The sequence below is a fragment of the Zalophus californianus genome, chromosome 4 (assembly GCF_009762305.2).
Source record: "Zalophus californianus isolate mZalCal1 chromosome 4, mZalCal1.pri.v2, whole genome shotgun sequence".
NCBI lineage: Eukaryota > Metazoa > Chordata > Mammalia > Carnivora > Otariidae > Zalophus > Zalophus californianus.
Genome location: NC_045598.1, coordinates 158,104,701 through 158,120,304, shown reverse-complemented (window position 1 = coordinate 158,120,304; position 15,604 = coordinate 158,104,701). Strand labels below are relative to the sequence as shown.

The window sequence follows — 15,604 nt, the reverse complement described above, 5'->3', positions numbered from 1 at the left end:
CCCTGATCAGCTAACCAAAAAGCATTTCTGCAGTGATGCAGGTGTAATGATGATTGTAATTAATATTTATCTATTGCACTGCATAGGGTGATAGAATTCTTATCTTTGTCTTTCAACTAACTCATCACAATGACAATATCATCATTAAATGCCGTAAACCTAAACTGAACTTTCATCTGCCAGTGAAAACCACCGGCAACCTACCAGACAAGATGCCCTCTGTGTTCTGTATATGACTTAGGATACCCTCTCACATGGTTTTATCCTCAAGCCATTTTGTAGGAGTGTGATATCATCAAGATGGGAAGAACTGCTGGTGGGTGAGATCATCGAATTTTTACCCGCCTGTACAGAGACGGAAAGACGACCCACCCCAGCTGAGCCTTCTGAGAGTGTGTTCTCAGTCAGGACACTGGTCCCTTGAGGTGCACCTTGAGAAAGCTGTCAAATGACTGTAGATAATATCATTCTCGGGTGATTCTTTTGCCCAGTATCATATAAAAAGTTCTAAGAAGTCCTACAGTTAAGAAATCTTTGATTTAACAAATATGTCTTGAGCACCAGGCACTATCCAAGGTCCTGGGGATGCGGGCATAAATATGACAGCAGTGTTTGGTCTCAGAGACCTTAAATCCTACTTCCGTTTCACCTACAGTTTGTGGTGCTTAAGTTCCGGGTCTGCTGGAGACACTCATTACATCTCCCTGTGATGAGGTCAATTAGCCACTGGAATAAAGGAGTCTGGAGATTGGGAGAGATCAGAGCTGAACCTAAAATTTGGGAATTGTGGCATGTAAATTTGAAACCCTAAGTCCGAGGCTACGAAGGAGACTGTAGGCAGAGAAGAAAGGGGGCTTGAGATGGAGCTCTGGGGCAGCCGGCAAAGGAGCCTGAGAAAGCTGACAGCGAGGTAGGAAGAAAACCAGGAGAACATGGAGAAGAGAAGGCAAGCAGAGAAGAGACCTCTCTCTTTGTTCAACCCAGAGCCATCTGCTTCTTGCTCTTGCTCTTCCATAAACATCCTTTAAGAATTAAGTATGGGTTTAGCCGGGACACTCAGGATTGAGTCGACGTTAATCACTGTACTCATCGGGGATACTAGGGAACGAAGCCCACTTTATTTCGGACCCAGCCACATGGGATAGCTCATGAGCATGGTGCCCTGGTCTCCCCACATGCTGGGGGTCGTGTCAGGACTGAGCACTTCACACTTCAGATGAAGACTTGTCATTGTCCCCGGAGAGAAGTCACAAGAGTTGTAGGTTAGGTCTACTCAGAAAACAAACGTGCCACTCAGCTTCTGAATGACGCAGTGATGGCTTGAGAGTTTGTAGAATGTGTACTGTCACCTTTTTGCTTTGTCCCCGTGAACATCTACTGAGGTTCTGAAATAAACACCGAGTGCAATGCCAGGGGCAGGAGACAGTACAAAGATGAACAAGATGTGGGTCTAGCATTATAAAGAGTTTAGGTAACCCACCTCTAAGGGTAAGAGAGGTGAAAAGTACTGGGAGGCTTGGGACCAGAACTTAAATTGTCTCTGATTGCTGTCCAGGCATCTATCAAAGGGGAAGACTGTCAAGTGTGGAGCAGAAAAGCCTCCTCAGAGAGGGTTGGTTTGTTTCTGAGGTGGCGGTGCGGGCAGGAGTGGTTCTGGCGGGAAATCGGGCCCTGCCTCCCCAGAGCCTCAGAGGCAGGTCAAGGGTGGGACTGTGTGCAGATCAGACCTGGCCAGCGAGGCCAGAGATACATGGTGGCCACCGTGACCAGAGCGACCAGCCAGGCTCCGAGTGCAGCCAGAAAGTGGTTCTTAGACGACCAGCTGAGCTGAGACCTGCCCACGGCTGGCAGCCGGCCAGAGAGGCGCGGCCCTGAGAACAGAAAAACGGTGAAGCCCAACAACGGAGTGTGAGGGGAAACGGAGCTTCAGCCCGGGCTAGAACAACCCACCCAAAGAGGAAACAAAGCTCAGAAGGGGATCTCCTGCCCATCACACCCTTGGTAGAACGTGATCAACTGTGTATTGAGTATTTGTTATGGAAAAACAGAGCAAGTACCCCAGCCCTGAATCTGCTGGAAGAGAGGGACAGGTAAACAAATGGTTACAGAAAACTGGTGAGCAGGATAGAGGACATGTCAGGGAAGGTTAAAGCTTCCTGGATTGATGATTGTCTGGGCTGAGTTACAGAAGAGGAATCTGCGATATTTAGGCCCAAAGGAGGGTGGTAATGCCGGCATGGGCAAGCGCATAGCCCTGGCAGGAGGACCTGGGAAGGACACTGGTCGCCTGATTTGAGTCACGTGCTTCCCACCCCCCACCCCCGCCGAGCCTGCAGCAGGGGTCGGGGAAGGATCCTCAGCCTGCCCCTGACTGAGGAGGGCAGTTCCCCGGCGTGTCAGCCCTGCCCCCATCAGTGGTAGCCACCAGCTCCCACAAAGGAGTCCAGGAGAGGAAAAAGTAAGAGCTGAAAACCACAAGCCGTGAAGTTTCAAAGGAACTGTTGGATGAAGAGGGAGACAGGGTGGAGCTGATGAGGGACATGTAGCATGTCAGGTGACACAAAGATCTGCCCATTTAGGTCACTGGAGATTGATCGGAAATACACCACAGGTTTGGCCGAGTGTCATTGCTGAAAGGAAGAGAGAAAGGCAAGACCCTTCAGATTGTAGGCAACTCAGGGAAGTGAATCCTGGCTTTCTTAGCCGGTTCTGATGACGCCTGTTACTTATGTTTAAGTTCCCTTTACAGCCTCAGACATGTCCCATTGTGGATCGATTCTATGGTCACCCTAGGCGTAAGTGATAGATCAGACAGTCTGGCTTGGAAAGTAAACCAGGGGAGGAGAAAACATGAAGACCTCCTTGAAGGGGAAGATGTGGTCAAAGAGTGGGGTATTAAGAGGGTTTAAATTTTCAGGTGTGGTCGGCTTCAGGTAACCCCAAAGTCGAGGGGCTGGGTGGCAGAAATAGGAAGCGGGTCCTCTGTTTCCCGGTATGGATGTTCCTCAAGATGACAACAGCATCCAGGGTGAAGAGAGGGACAGAGTCAATGGTGAGCCAAAATGCAAGTCCAGCAAATCATCTAACCAGACACAGAAAGTGGACGGAGACCTGGGCTGCTGAGCAGGGGAGGGCAGGGCTCCTCCCAGGCACTAAGTGCTCAGCCTGCACCAGACGCTGTACTTCAAATCTCAGAGCAGAAGGGACAGTCTCTGTGTTGTTCTTTGTTTTGTCCTCTGTGCCTGGCAAAATACCTGGGGCGGTCTGTGTTCAATAAATATTGAATGAAGGAAGGAAATGCTTTGTATCTGGGAGATGGCTTTTATTCCCTCTGTTTCCTAGACGAGTGAGTAGACTCAGGGGGGTCTGTTAGCTTGCAGCGTCCTACAACTAGAGCATCGTATGCCAAAGCCCACATTGTTGATCACTGCAATATATTCCTTTGTGTGGTCAGAACAAGACAAATGTTATTTGTGTGTGTGTGTGTGTGTGTGTGTGTGTGTGTACATATTTATGTGTACACACATATTTATTAAGAGCTTCTTCTATGCTAGGCATTATTCTAAATGATTTACTTATTTGTCAGCCTCTCACAACCACCCCATAAAGTAGGTGCTGTTATGACTCCCCGTGTAAATTGAAGGCAACGGAAACACTGTGATAAGTAAACGTGCCCAGTCTGGTGTCATAGCCCAGGCCCTTAATCACTGTCTTGCTGCGTCCTGACTTGTCAGTGAATGTGTATCCATGTTTACAAACAGTATGCTTTAGTTACTTCTTGTGAATTCCTTTGTTTATAAAATCCAGATTTCTAAACTCTGAGCAAGCCCTGAATTAACTCAAGCCGAATCCAGTGGCGGGGGGGGACAGGGGGAGTCCGCTGCTCAACCGGCCACCCAAGAGGTGTAGTGAGAGATGTGAGATTGTGGTGGTTGGCTGATGACATGCAGGAGCAGGTGAGAAAATGAGAAAACCCCCACACAGATTGCTAGAATCTGAAAATCATGCTCCAAGTCTTGGGAAAGGTACCACAAAGCAGTCTAGGAACACAGACATCTCAGATGGAAACTAAAGGGGAGGGTAGTAGGTCGGGAGGACTGCAAGGTGGTAATAGAACGAGAAGGGCGTGAGGATGTAGCAGAGGCTTCAGTGTAAGTTTCAGTGAAAAGAACAACCGCTCGAGAGTGCTCCCTAGGCCTTTGTCAGACACAGCAAAGAGTGGGGCACAGCACAGGTCCCTGAGGTGGCCAGGAATTTCTGTGAAAGGGCAAGGGGTGGGAAGCACGTGATACGTAAATTTGCAAGATTCGTTTTTTTTTTGCTCTCACACTTCATCAAAGGAGCTGCATTACCCTCTGAATTCCGGAAGTCAATGAACATGAACTGTTCTGTTTCAGACTTGCACGCCTATTCCCGTGGAGCGTGAACCCTACAAGGGAGTAGTCATCACAATAAGATCTAGAGAGACAAAAGAAGACTCCACAGCGGGGATCCGGAAACAGGCCCACCCCTGAGCTGGGTGCTGTGGGTAAGGGACGGTGCGCAAAGAAAGTATTCCTGCATGACAACCTATGAAATCAGCTTCTCTGTCTTCGTAAGCATTTGAAGAGTCCAAGGCCAAGGTCAAAGGCTTCGTAAGTCTCCAGGGCAGGTTAGCTAAGGGAGACTGATAAGAGGACCTCTTGACGCAGAACACTTGATGAGCCTCCAGATGGAAGAAGGCCTTGGTCTAGTTAGAGTTTTAGTCTCTGAGCTGTTAGGAAACATTCAGCAAAGCCTTGAAGTATCAAATATGAGCAAGAGGCAAGTAGGCCAGTAGCATACAGAGGGACCTGTTACTGAGGAAATATGACATGTCTTAAGACAGATTATAATTTCGTGGTCAGAATTTATAAACTATTCAATTAGGGCTTTATCTGAGAAAACAAAATCTTCGTATTGTAAATGCAACTATGTTCTAGAACTTAGAATGAATGAAAAAATAATCAAGTGTTGCTTTGGGGGTATAATTTTTCAAGAAAATTATTTGATAGGATTTGATGTATTTTATTGTACACTTTAATTTTTGGAATGATATTGAAAAAATATTTCAGTACTTCCTCAGTTTTGTCTTTTGACATCCAGATCTTTCTTTTTCAAGCGGTCTATTATCATCCTTCCTTCCTCCGTCCCTCCCTCCCTTCCTTCCTTTTTTTTTTTTTTTTTCATTTATTTTCTGGTCCTGCCCCTGTCGGATGTCTATTTGGGAGTGGCTTTTGCCAACACCACTGAATTCATTAAATCTACATGTTTTGCCAGTTTGCAATTTCACTAAACTCTAAATAAGAACAGAGGTAGGTGTTTGTGTTAATTAGGGACACTGCTAAAGGACTAGTTTTATACATAACGCTTAGAAGTTGTACATTTTCACATTAAGACAACCGATGCTTCCTAAACCCCGTGACTTGAATAATGAGGTGCTGTGACTGTGCTGTCTTCTTTTTATTATGGAATGTTGTCTTTAACAATGCTCTACAGCCAAAAGTTTCAAGTCTTGTTTTTTTGTTTTTTGTTTTTTGTCATTTCCTTCCTATTGGAGTTATTTTTCCAATCCAGGAAGATTGTGTTAAAAATTCAGAGGAAGATTAGCAAAAGGGAGACAATCTATCGAATGCTGCAACATGCTATTACAGAATTTATAGGAGCAGGATTAGTGTTTTCTTTGATTTTAGCATTTCTTGGGGTTAGGCTTGAGTTCTGCATCTCTTTGTGAGGGAGAATGTTTACACTGAGTTCCTTTTATTCTGTTCAAAGGTAAAATCAGAGAAAAGGATTCTGCTGTTCCCATCACTGTGAAGCGTTGTCAGCCCATGGAGAAGCAGGCCTTATTTCAACCCCCCAAGATCCTTTTGAAAAAATAATCACGCCAGGCCTCTTTGATTTCCTTTCAGAAGCAATTGCTGTTTTTCTTACTGTGACTTTGTTGTTGTGTAAGATTGAAGACATAAATGAATATTATTGTGATGGGAAGTCGATGTGAAAATTCACTGAAGATACTTTAAAATGTCATCTTCACTTGTCCTGGATTTCTTGGAAATTTTAAAAATCACTTTCTTGTTGAAGGATTTTTTAATGGCTACATTTGTTTAAAAACAGCGAACTCTGTGATTTTACATGCAATTATAATTAATAAACATTTAGATCTTCATTTTATATCCTGTTTTCTGGGTTATTTGTATCTTCTTCTAACTTGTAGGATTGGGGACTCTGGGGAGGCTGGGTTTGATTCAAAAGCATAATTTCCTATTGACATCTGTTTCAGCACTACTGGAAAGCGGGTCCCTGAGCAAACCTCATGTAATTAAACTGGATACTCAACCTTAGATTAAGTCCAAGGCAAATTATCCAAGCACATAGATGAGTGCAGGATTTGGGGGAATTAAAGAGAATCAGCATGGCCAAAAGATGCTACAGTGGTACCTTCCCTCTCCTGTGCTTCCGGATCTGTCCTGTGATCCTTCTGTGTATGCAGAGAAGCTGAGCTTCTATTTCTTCTCCTAGGTAACTAAGTCAAGAGGAATTTTTAAAACATGGGGAAAATCAGGGCAATTATGCTCTCATTGCAGATACATCTGCCTCTGACTTACTCTCTCAGCTCAGGAGTGCACCTGCACCTTTGACAAAGAGTGATAGGAATCCAGTTGACTCAATTATAATTTGTTCTGGACACACAGAAAAAAGGACATGAACTACACTTAAAGAAGACTTACAGGTCTTTTTTGTCAGGTAAGAGATATCTTAAAATATTTTGTTAGTATTCTCCCCTGCTTTGGTTGACAATAGAAACTCCGCAGTAAAATGCCTGAAACCTCTGAAAAGAAATCATTAAATTGCTTTCTTACCGAAAAGCCAGTTCCCACTCATCCTTCGGCATTTGGCTTAAATATCAGCCCTTCTCAGAGGCTTTCCCAGATCCAACATGGGAGGTCATGTTAGGTCGTGTTCCCCTTTACCAGGGTCCCGCCTACGCACCATCACAGCACCTGTCTTACTGTGCTATAATCACTGCTTTAGGAGTCTGTCTCCTCCAGGATACTGAATGCTCCTTCAGGGCAGGGCCCGTCTGGGTCACTGTCATTTTCCCAGCATCTAGCAGAGTGCCTGGGAATTGATGGGCATTCAATGCATCTTTATTAATTTTAAAATAAAGGAGGAAGCAAAGGAGTTCCCGCTAAGTTCCTAAATTGATAGGGATGAAATGAGTGAGAACTCTGAACAAAACAGGGACGAAACTGGTGGAGTATGTGAATGTAAAGGTACTTTAAATGCAGAGTGAGGATTCCTTATCTGTTTGACAGATCCATTCTGGAGAATGAAATAGCTATAGGATTCTGTGTCAACAAAGTCATTTGAAACGAATATGGGGACTCCTTTGTTGCTTGTATTAGGCTTGTCATGAATATTTTTGTAGAAACCTAATTCTAAATAACAATATAAAGCCATAGGAAAATGGGATTCAAGCTATTAATATTTATTACCATGTTTTTCAGGATTGCCTCCGGTATACAAAATGAGATCCCTTTATCACTAAACGATTGCATTTTCAAGGTCTGTGCAAAGAACAGATGGAATGAGTAGCATTCCTTCATTTTCACCTTCCGTTGCTTGCTTCCTTCAGTCGTCAGTATGATGTACTGGAAAGCCAAAAAAGTGTGTGCTCTAAACTTCTGTTTACTAACTGTGAGGTCTTTAGTAATTTTTAAAATCAAAATATGAGTTGATTAAAACATACAAAAAGCAAAAAAATGAACATAACCACACCTATATATCTATCATCCCATATAAGAAATACAACGTCACCAACACAATCGAAGTGCCCTGTTTTCTTCTCCATTCCCAGTCCCCTCCCTCCCCCACAGGAACCAGGGTTCTGTCTGAGTCTGGTGTTTTATTCCCATGCGCATCTTTTATACCCTTGCTACGCATGCGCAGATGTCTAAGCATTGTGTTGTATGTGGTGAAATGTTATAGAAACATTATATAGTATGCCTTGGGGTTTTTTTGTTTTGTTTTGTTTTTTAGTGCATATGGTTTTGATTCCTGCTTTTTTTGCAGTCAAGGTGTTTGGAAGTTGTTTGTTTTGATCAGTACTAATTCTTTTTTTTTTTTTAAGATTTTATTTATTTATTTGACAGAGAGAGAGACAGCTAGAGAGGGAACACAAGCAGGGGGAGTGGGAAAGGGAGAAGCCGGCTTCCCACGGAGCAGGGAGCCCGATGTGGGGCTCGATCCCAGGACCCAGAGATAATGACCGGAGCCGAAGGCAGTCGCCTAACCAACTGAGCCACCCAGGTGCCCCTTGATCAGTACTAATTCTCATTCCATTTTATTGCCACATAACATTCCACTGTGTAAGCACACCACAATCTATTGACTTTCCTGTTGATGGGCATTTAGGTTGTTTCCATCGTCTTGCTCTATCACCCACGATGCCGCTGTAAGCATTTCCGTACAGGTCTCTCCTGTGACGCATGAGAACTCCAGGGGATGTGGCTGCAGAGCAGAAGAGTGGGGCTGGGGGGTCCGCGAATGTGCGCATTCTCCCCTGACTTAGATTCTGGCGAATTGTTCTCTAAGTGGAAAGTTATGCTAATGAGGCTCCCTTTCGCTGTGAAGGTTCATTGATCTAACTAAGCCTCAGTGTCTTCATTTATGAGACTGGTAGTAGTATTAATCTAACACCCGAGGCTGCTGGGAGGGTTAGGAAGCCCATCCTGCATGGTCTGCACAAGTAGCTCGCATTACTGTGCCATGTGGCGAATTGCTAAAAGACATGCCACCCAGAGATTGCCCCAGTCTTGACTCTGCTCTCTCCGTGGGGAAGGAAGCTCCCCGGGCTTGGTGGTGCCGGCCCCTTCCGCGGCCTCAGGAGCATGGAGGCCTAGCCTAGAAGGCATAGTGAAGAGCGGGGTGGGGTGAGAACACAGCATGGGTCTGCAGAGGGCTCAGAGGTCAGCGGGCATGGGAGCTCCCAACAGGTGCCCTGTGAGCAGTGGGAACGGGCTGACACAAGCTGAAACACGGGGGTGGGTGGAGACTGGCTCTCAAGCGCCCCCTGCAGGTCCAGCGGGTCCGGAGGTCAGCTGCTGCAGCTACAGCTCTACCCTCTTGTCCCAACGTTCGCTCTCGCCTCCGCCCGCCCACTGGACAGAGGGTGGCATCCTGTAGGGGAAGGATCATGGGTCCGTCGCAGGCCTTAAAGCCACAAAAGCTGGATCTGTACCACTTGACTGAGACCCTTGACCTTCCTGAGCCTCAGTTTCTCTGTTGGTAAGGTGGGAATAATTAATACCTCCTTTGCGGGGGTTAATTGAGAATATGAATTGAGAGGACATGTGTAGAGCTTCCGGCTCTCCGCCACTGGAGGTCAGATTCGCCCTCTGCCCCGTGCCCTTCCCTGACACCCACTTCTCTCCTCCTTACCTTCTTTTCCAGCTACCTGCTCTGGAGCCCCCTGAAGGCGCAAATAGAGTAATTAGATTTCTTTTTGTCAAACCCACTCTCTCCCTTTCCTTCTTTTTGCAGAATATCTGTAGACAAGGTAAAAAAAAAAAAAAGCAATGGATCTATCATTTATTAAACACCTACTGTTTATAGAACCCTAAACGAAACCCCTCTGTGTGGGCTACCTCTGTTCCTCAAAGGCACAGTGAGTGGCACAGTGAGGTGCTCCGTGAATTCATCTTAGGAATAAAAGAAGAAAACGATGGTGATGACAAAGGAGGAGGAGAGAAATAATTCACGAAGGAAAATTCACGCTACAGCAAATTATTATTCGTGTTCGGGGGTCAGGACTGCCCCTCTAGCCTGTCGGGGGGAATTTTGACATATATTTGCCTATGTTTTATTTCAGTCTGCATGAAAATCTAATATGATAAAATAATTATGTTACAGGTATTGTGCCAAATATTTGCAACTGCAAATTGTAATTGTAAGCTCCTTGAGGACTGGGACAATTTCTTAAGAGCTTGTGCCTCGGACAACACCAGCACAATGATTTACACAGCGTAGACCTTTACAATGGGCTGAGTGAGTGGAAATTAATGTATCACAGCTAAGGGGATTTGGGGGAAAATGTCCGAATTTGGAAAGGCTTTCTAAAGAACAAAGATTTTAAATCCTGTTTTTTGAAGGCACTTACGTCTGCCAGAGAGAGAGAGAAGTAGGTTTTAGGAAGGAAAACAGTACAACAAAAGCGCAGGTGAGCTCACCCCTGGGGCTGCCCTTGAGGCTCTGCACGGACCCACGAGGGTTACATAACAAGCTGCTGGAGTAGGGAAGCATCAACAGGGCTTTTTAAAGACTGCTTTTTGCCTGAAAATAGGATGTAGTCTCCACAAGAATACAGGACCTTTGGCTTTTTCTGTATTGAAACCTATAAATGTGCTCAGTAGATTCTTAACACTTCTTCGGCCCTTATTAGGTGTCTGGCCCAGTGCTAAGCTCTGTACAGACACTGCCATTTCATTCTCCCTGCGGTCCTATGAGGTAGATGCTATTATGATCATCCTGATTGAACAGATGAGACAACAAAGCCTCAGAGACGTTAAATAATTACCCAAAGGCATTCAGCTGGTCAGCGGGTGACTCAGGATGTGAATCCCAGCCCACTTGACCATGATGGTGTATTCCTTAGTCAAGATTTTCAAAAGAACCCACTCCTGGATGATGTACAGTTGCCTGAATTTCATTAAAGCCAGATAAAGTCATGGCAGCTGACAATCATTAAGATCCTACCTATTAGAGCCCGACATACTTTATAAGTATTAGTTCACACCATCCTCCGAGAAGGGGATTGTGGTTGCCCCCATTTTATACATGGTGAAACTGAGGCACATTAATTATAACTTCTCAGACCCTAGATATGTCACGGGATGACCTGGAAGGGGGTTTCCAAGGTGTATTAAGTCTTCTCGGTAAACAGTTTCTGAACCACCTAAGACAGTGCTGGGGTAAGGCATAAGCACTTAACACTAGACTGAACACAAAGTAAATCCCCAATCAACGTTAGCTACTGTTATGTCTTTGAACTTAACTGCTTTGTTGCTCTACATCAAGGTGGAATAAAGCCGTCTAATGCCATTTGAGGAGCCTACGGTCTCCTCTGAGTCACACTTCATGGCCATTGTTGCTCAACAGCACAGTCTCAGAACTAAAACTGAAAGACAAAACAAACCCTTGTACAAAAGAAATTCCACAGTGATCGATGGACTGTTATCTTCCTATTTACTTTCGTTGGCTCTCTGATTGAAAAGCGATTTACATTATTAGCCGCTGAGGGGCAGGGAAGCACATGCTCTTGCTTCAGTAATTTATGAAACCACTTGAGAAATAAACCTTGCTGTTTTCAAATTTTCTCATGAGCCAACTAAACATACGTCTTTCGGTCTCATAAAATTTATTATTTGAGTTAATTATTGGGGAATGAGATGTCAACAATACATGAAATACATTTCTGCAATTCATTCTTCCGAAGTCATAAATGTTTCAAAATTTTATTTTCACAAAAACCAAACTTAAACTCTGGGTGTTTATGCCTCAAAACTTGTATCAGAATAGAAAGAGAGAAGAGCACCTGTGTGGCTCAGTGCGTTAAGCAGCTGCCTTCAGCTCAGGTCCTGATCCCAGGGTCCTGAGATCGAGCCCCCAGCATGGGGCTCCCTGCTCAGCGGAGAGCTTGCTTCTCCCTCTCCCTCTGCTTCTCTCGCGCGTGCTCTCGCCCTCTTTCTCAAATAAATGAATAAAATCTTAAAAATAAAATAAAAATTAAAAAAAAAAGAATAGAAAGAGAGAGAGCTGTTTGCAGGACAAAATCTTCATTACATTCAAACACAGATCAGACTTAAACTTCACTCGGGCAGGAAATGAAAGCATCATAGAGATTTAAAGCCAGAAAGATCTTCTAGCCCCACAGAAGAGAGATGAGCAAAGAGAGCCCCACAGGCTATCTTGCCCTAGGTTCCACTCCTGGCTCATGCCCTTGGGCAACTAACATTTATTGAGTATTCATCGTGTGCCAGGTATTGGCACCAGAGATAAAATTGTGAGCAAAAGCACATACGGCCCCTGCCCTCCCGCAAAAAACAGACATGGATCAAACAATCCCAAACCAGCCTAAATCTGTCACTGTTCCAAGTGCTACAAAGAAGAGGTATACAGTGAAATGAGAACCTGAGGGAAAAGACTGATGATTTGGAGAATGGCCAGGGAGGGCTTCCCAGAGAAGGCGACGGATGAGCTGGGACCTAAAGTAGGATATAACCAGGCAACTCCGGCAGGAAATGTCTTCCTGCAGAGAACAGGGTGTGGGGCTGGGGGTGGGGAGGGCAAGGACCTGCAAGTCGGAGTATGGGAACAAAGGCTGGAACATCTGGTGGGAGAGAGAGGGCGAGACAGACAGACAGAGACAGAGAGGACAGACAAGAGAGGGAGGCGGGAACCAGGACAGCTGTTCATCCTACGAGCAACGGGAGCCTTTGCAAAGTCTTCAGCAGAAATGCGACCCCGACGGATCTGAGTGGCAGATCAGAGGCTGGGGTTTGGGCATGGTTTATTGGAGATGCTTGTGAGCAATCCAAGGGGAAAGATCAAAGAGGCTGCTGGACATCTAGAGGAGAAAGCAGGGTCCAAGATTTCAATTTGCAGATCCCTCCAAACAGAAGAGTTTCGGTTTCCTTACTTTTAAGTTGAAATCATCACAGTGTCCACTCAGGATGAAAAGGGATAATGTAAAGAAATCACTTAGCAGAGTGGCAGCCCCCGGGAGGTATTCAGTAGAAGTCAGCTCGGGGCATGATAATTATCAAGGAACTTATTTCCTGGACTCTATCGCTGGTCAATCACCTGAGAGGAATGAACCCTACAGGCAATTATGAGATTCCTGAGATTCAACAGCTCCACTGTGGCCCACTCTAAACTCACTGCCCTAACAAAATGTAGAGGCCAATTCTCTGATGTAGAGACCCCAGTTTCTGAGCAGTAGCATCCGAACCCTATAGATATGACCCATGTCAAAAGACCTCAAATCTCCAATTCCTCAAGATAACCCAAAGTACTGGGCCCCTGATTATGCCTCAGTTTTGTGATCTGGAAATACAAGTATTGAAACTCCTGACATCCAAGCAATGAGGTGGGGATGAAGTGAGAGCATTTCTTCACATCTTTTCTGAAATTAAGTGGGTATAGAGAACTAAATACATTTTGCTATGTGACATGGTGGGTGTGAAGCTCTGGCAACGCGTCTGACAGGCAGAAGGCTCTGGGCCCTTCCCTGTGATGTAACTGCACCCTCCTATACTTAGCACATCACTCACTTGTCTCCTCAGAGGCAAATGGTCGCTTTTACTTTGTGCCAGGCAATGTGCTAGACTCCAGGCATATGAAATCACCCCTTTATGAATGAGCGCGGGCTTGGTAGGGTACAGGCATAAAGTAACTGTATTCTTCTCTATGGTCTGAATTCATTCTCTCCTCTCCCTCAGATGACATTTCGGGCAGATGCCATAGCTCTGATGATTCTGCTTAGATACCAAGTGAAGAGGAGTCTTGTTTCGGTATTAGAAAATCACTTCCGGCCTAATGATCACAAAACTGCAGTCCAGTCTAGGATAATCACTGAACTTCTGAAGCTGGTGAATCAGTGGGACCTTCTCACCAACCATGCCCGCTTTCTTCTCTCACCCGTGCTCCCCTTCTCCCCACTCACCTGGCACAGTCTCTGACCATCCCGTCATCCACAGGGCGGGATTGGGCAAGTCATTCAACCGCTGTGCCACAGTGTCATCAACGATAAATGCTGGAAGCATTTTGTCTCCCTCACTGGATTAGCGGCGGCTTAATGAAAATATCTGTGTCTAGCACATGATAGACATGCAGTAAATGCGGGCAAGTACTATTATTAGTGCCTTCCCTTTGCCTATAACTATGCTTAAGTTTCTCCTACCCTAAAGAGATTTCTTGACCCTATTTTTGACTCAAATTATTTTGATTCTACTTGTCCTTCCTTCCCAGCCCAGTTTGGAAGAGGAGCCCATATTTACCTCCCTGTCAATTCACTCCTCAAAACTTCCCAGTCTTGGACCCACCCACCACAACTGGACTGGTCCCGATGTTCACCAGTCACCATGTCCCAAGACAGCCCACTCACCGTCTATTAGTCGACACAAATATTCTCTGGTTGAAACTTACATTTCCTTTGACTTCGATGACATTGCATTAATTAATTCCCTAACTAACTTAAGAAACAAGGAGCCTTAAGATCCTTGCTAAGTTTCGCTTTGTTAAACCTCACTGGAAAGGAGCTCAGGCAGGTCTTTTCTTCAAGTAGGGAGAATGAGGAAGAGATCAAGGCCACGCTCAACAGTGACAGGAAAGGCAGACTGAACACCAGCCTCTGGGCACGTGGTCCAAAGCTCTACCCTGTGGCTTGAGTTATAGGAGAGAATGCTCTCAGTCCCCTTGCTGCAGAAAGCTTTGGTGTTTCTCGGTGACAGGTACCAGGCACTGAGCTAGGTGCCAGGACATAAAGATGAAGTCCCTGATCCTAGACAGGCAGGCAAATCAGCGGCTCCAGTACAGTGTGGGAAGAACCGTGGCAGTGGCAAGGTGTTTAAGAACAGAGAAGGAGGACGGCCATCAAAGATCCCTCTGCAGCTCCTGCAAGCCCTTCTCAATCTTCTCCATCTTCTGCCTCAGCCACCCTTCCTCTGTCCTCCCTCCTGAAGCCGCCTCTCGATGCCGCAAACCTTGCGCCACATCGCGGTTAAATTCAGCCCACACCCAGGAGGAACCAAGAGCCAGATCTTTGATTTCTCTTGTACCCCTCATGGCAAGCAACACCTCAATGGGCAAATTCATCGCTGTTCCCAAGTGTCTAACACAGTACCTGGCACGTAGTAGGACAGAAAAGACTTGTTGAATAAACACGTTATCAGTGAATCATAGTGAAACAGAATTGGTGTAATTAACGGAATATTTTGAGACTTCTTGAGGATAGAATCAACCCTTCCTTCTCTGAGACTGAGGATCCTTTTATGCCTTGTTGTTTGTGGGTGGGAAAGATGGTATGTGTGTGTGGTAGGGGGAGGAGTGGGGGCAATAATCGATCGTAAGTGCCCCCTGTGGCTACGTCATTCCAAGCCCCTTGGCAATTCTTGACTTGTCTGCTCTCTGAGTTTCTAAGGCATAGAGTATACAATTCTGACAACCCTCAGCCATAAATATTCTGGAAGAGTTTGGAGTTCTACTATCCCATAGCACTGTCCCCATCAGAGTCCTTGCCTTGAGAGAGCCTCTGAAACAAAACCATCAGTTACACTCTTGTGACTGCCCCTACCATGTGCCTAACAGGAGTGTGTAACTGGTGATTTTGTTTGCTCAAACTCACCCTTTCAGAAGATGGCTTAATGGGTATGGGATTTCTGGGGGCGGAGGGGATGATAAAAATGTTCTGAAATTAGAAAGTTGTGTTGGTTGCACAACCTTATGAATGTACAAAAAGCCACTAAATTGTACACTTTAAAATGGTTACAATGGTCAGTTTTATGTTGTTATGTATTTTATCACA

General features: G+C 45.3%; 1 protein-coding gene across 2 annotated transcripts in view; it reads left to right on the top strand.

Annotated features, from left to right (window-relative positions):
- DPYS (dihydropyrimidinase) overlaps positions 1 to 6,187 on the top strand; it is a 70,330-nt gene extending 64,143 nt beyond the window's left edge. For both annotated transcript variants that reach the window (XM_027614397.2, XM_027614565.2), the window contains 2 exons: positions 4,398 to 4,528; positions 5,794 to 6,187. In XM_027614397.2, the coding sequence (XP_027470198.2) occupies positions 4,398 to 4,514 (117 nt within the window). In that variant the 3' untranslated portion in view covers positions 4,515 to 4,528; positions 5,794 to 6,187. The remainder of the gene's footprint in view (positions 1 to 4,397; positions 4,529 to 5,793) is intronic.
- The last annotated feature ends 9,417 nt before the right edge of the window (positions 6,188 to 15,604 follow it).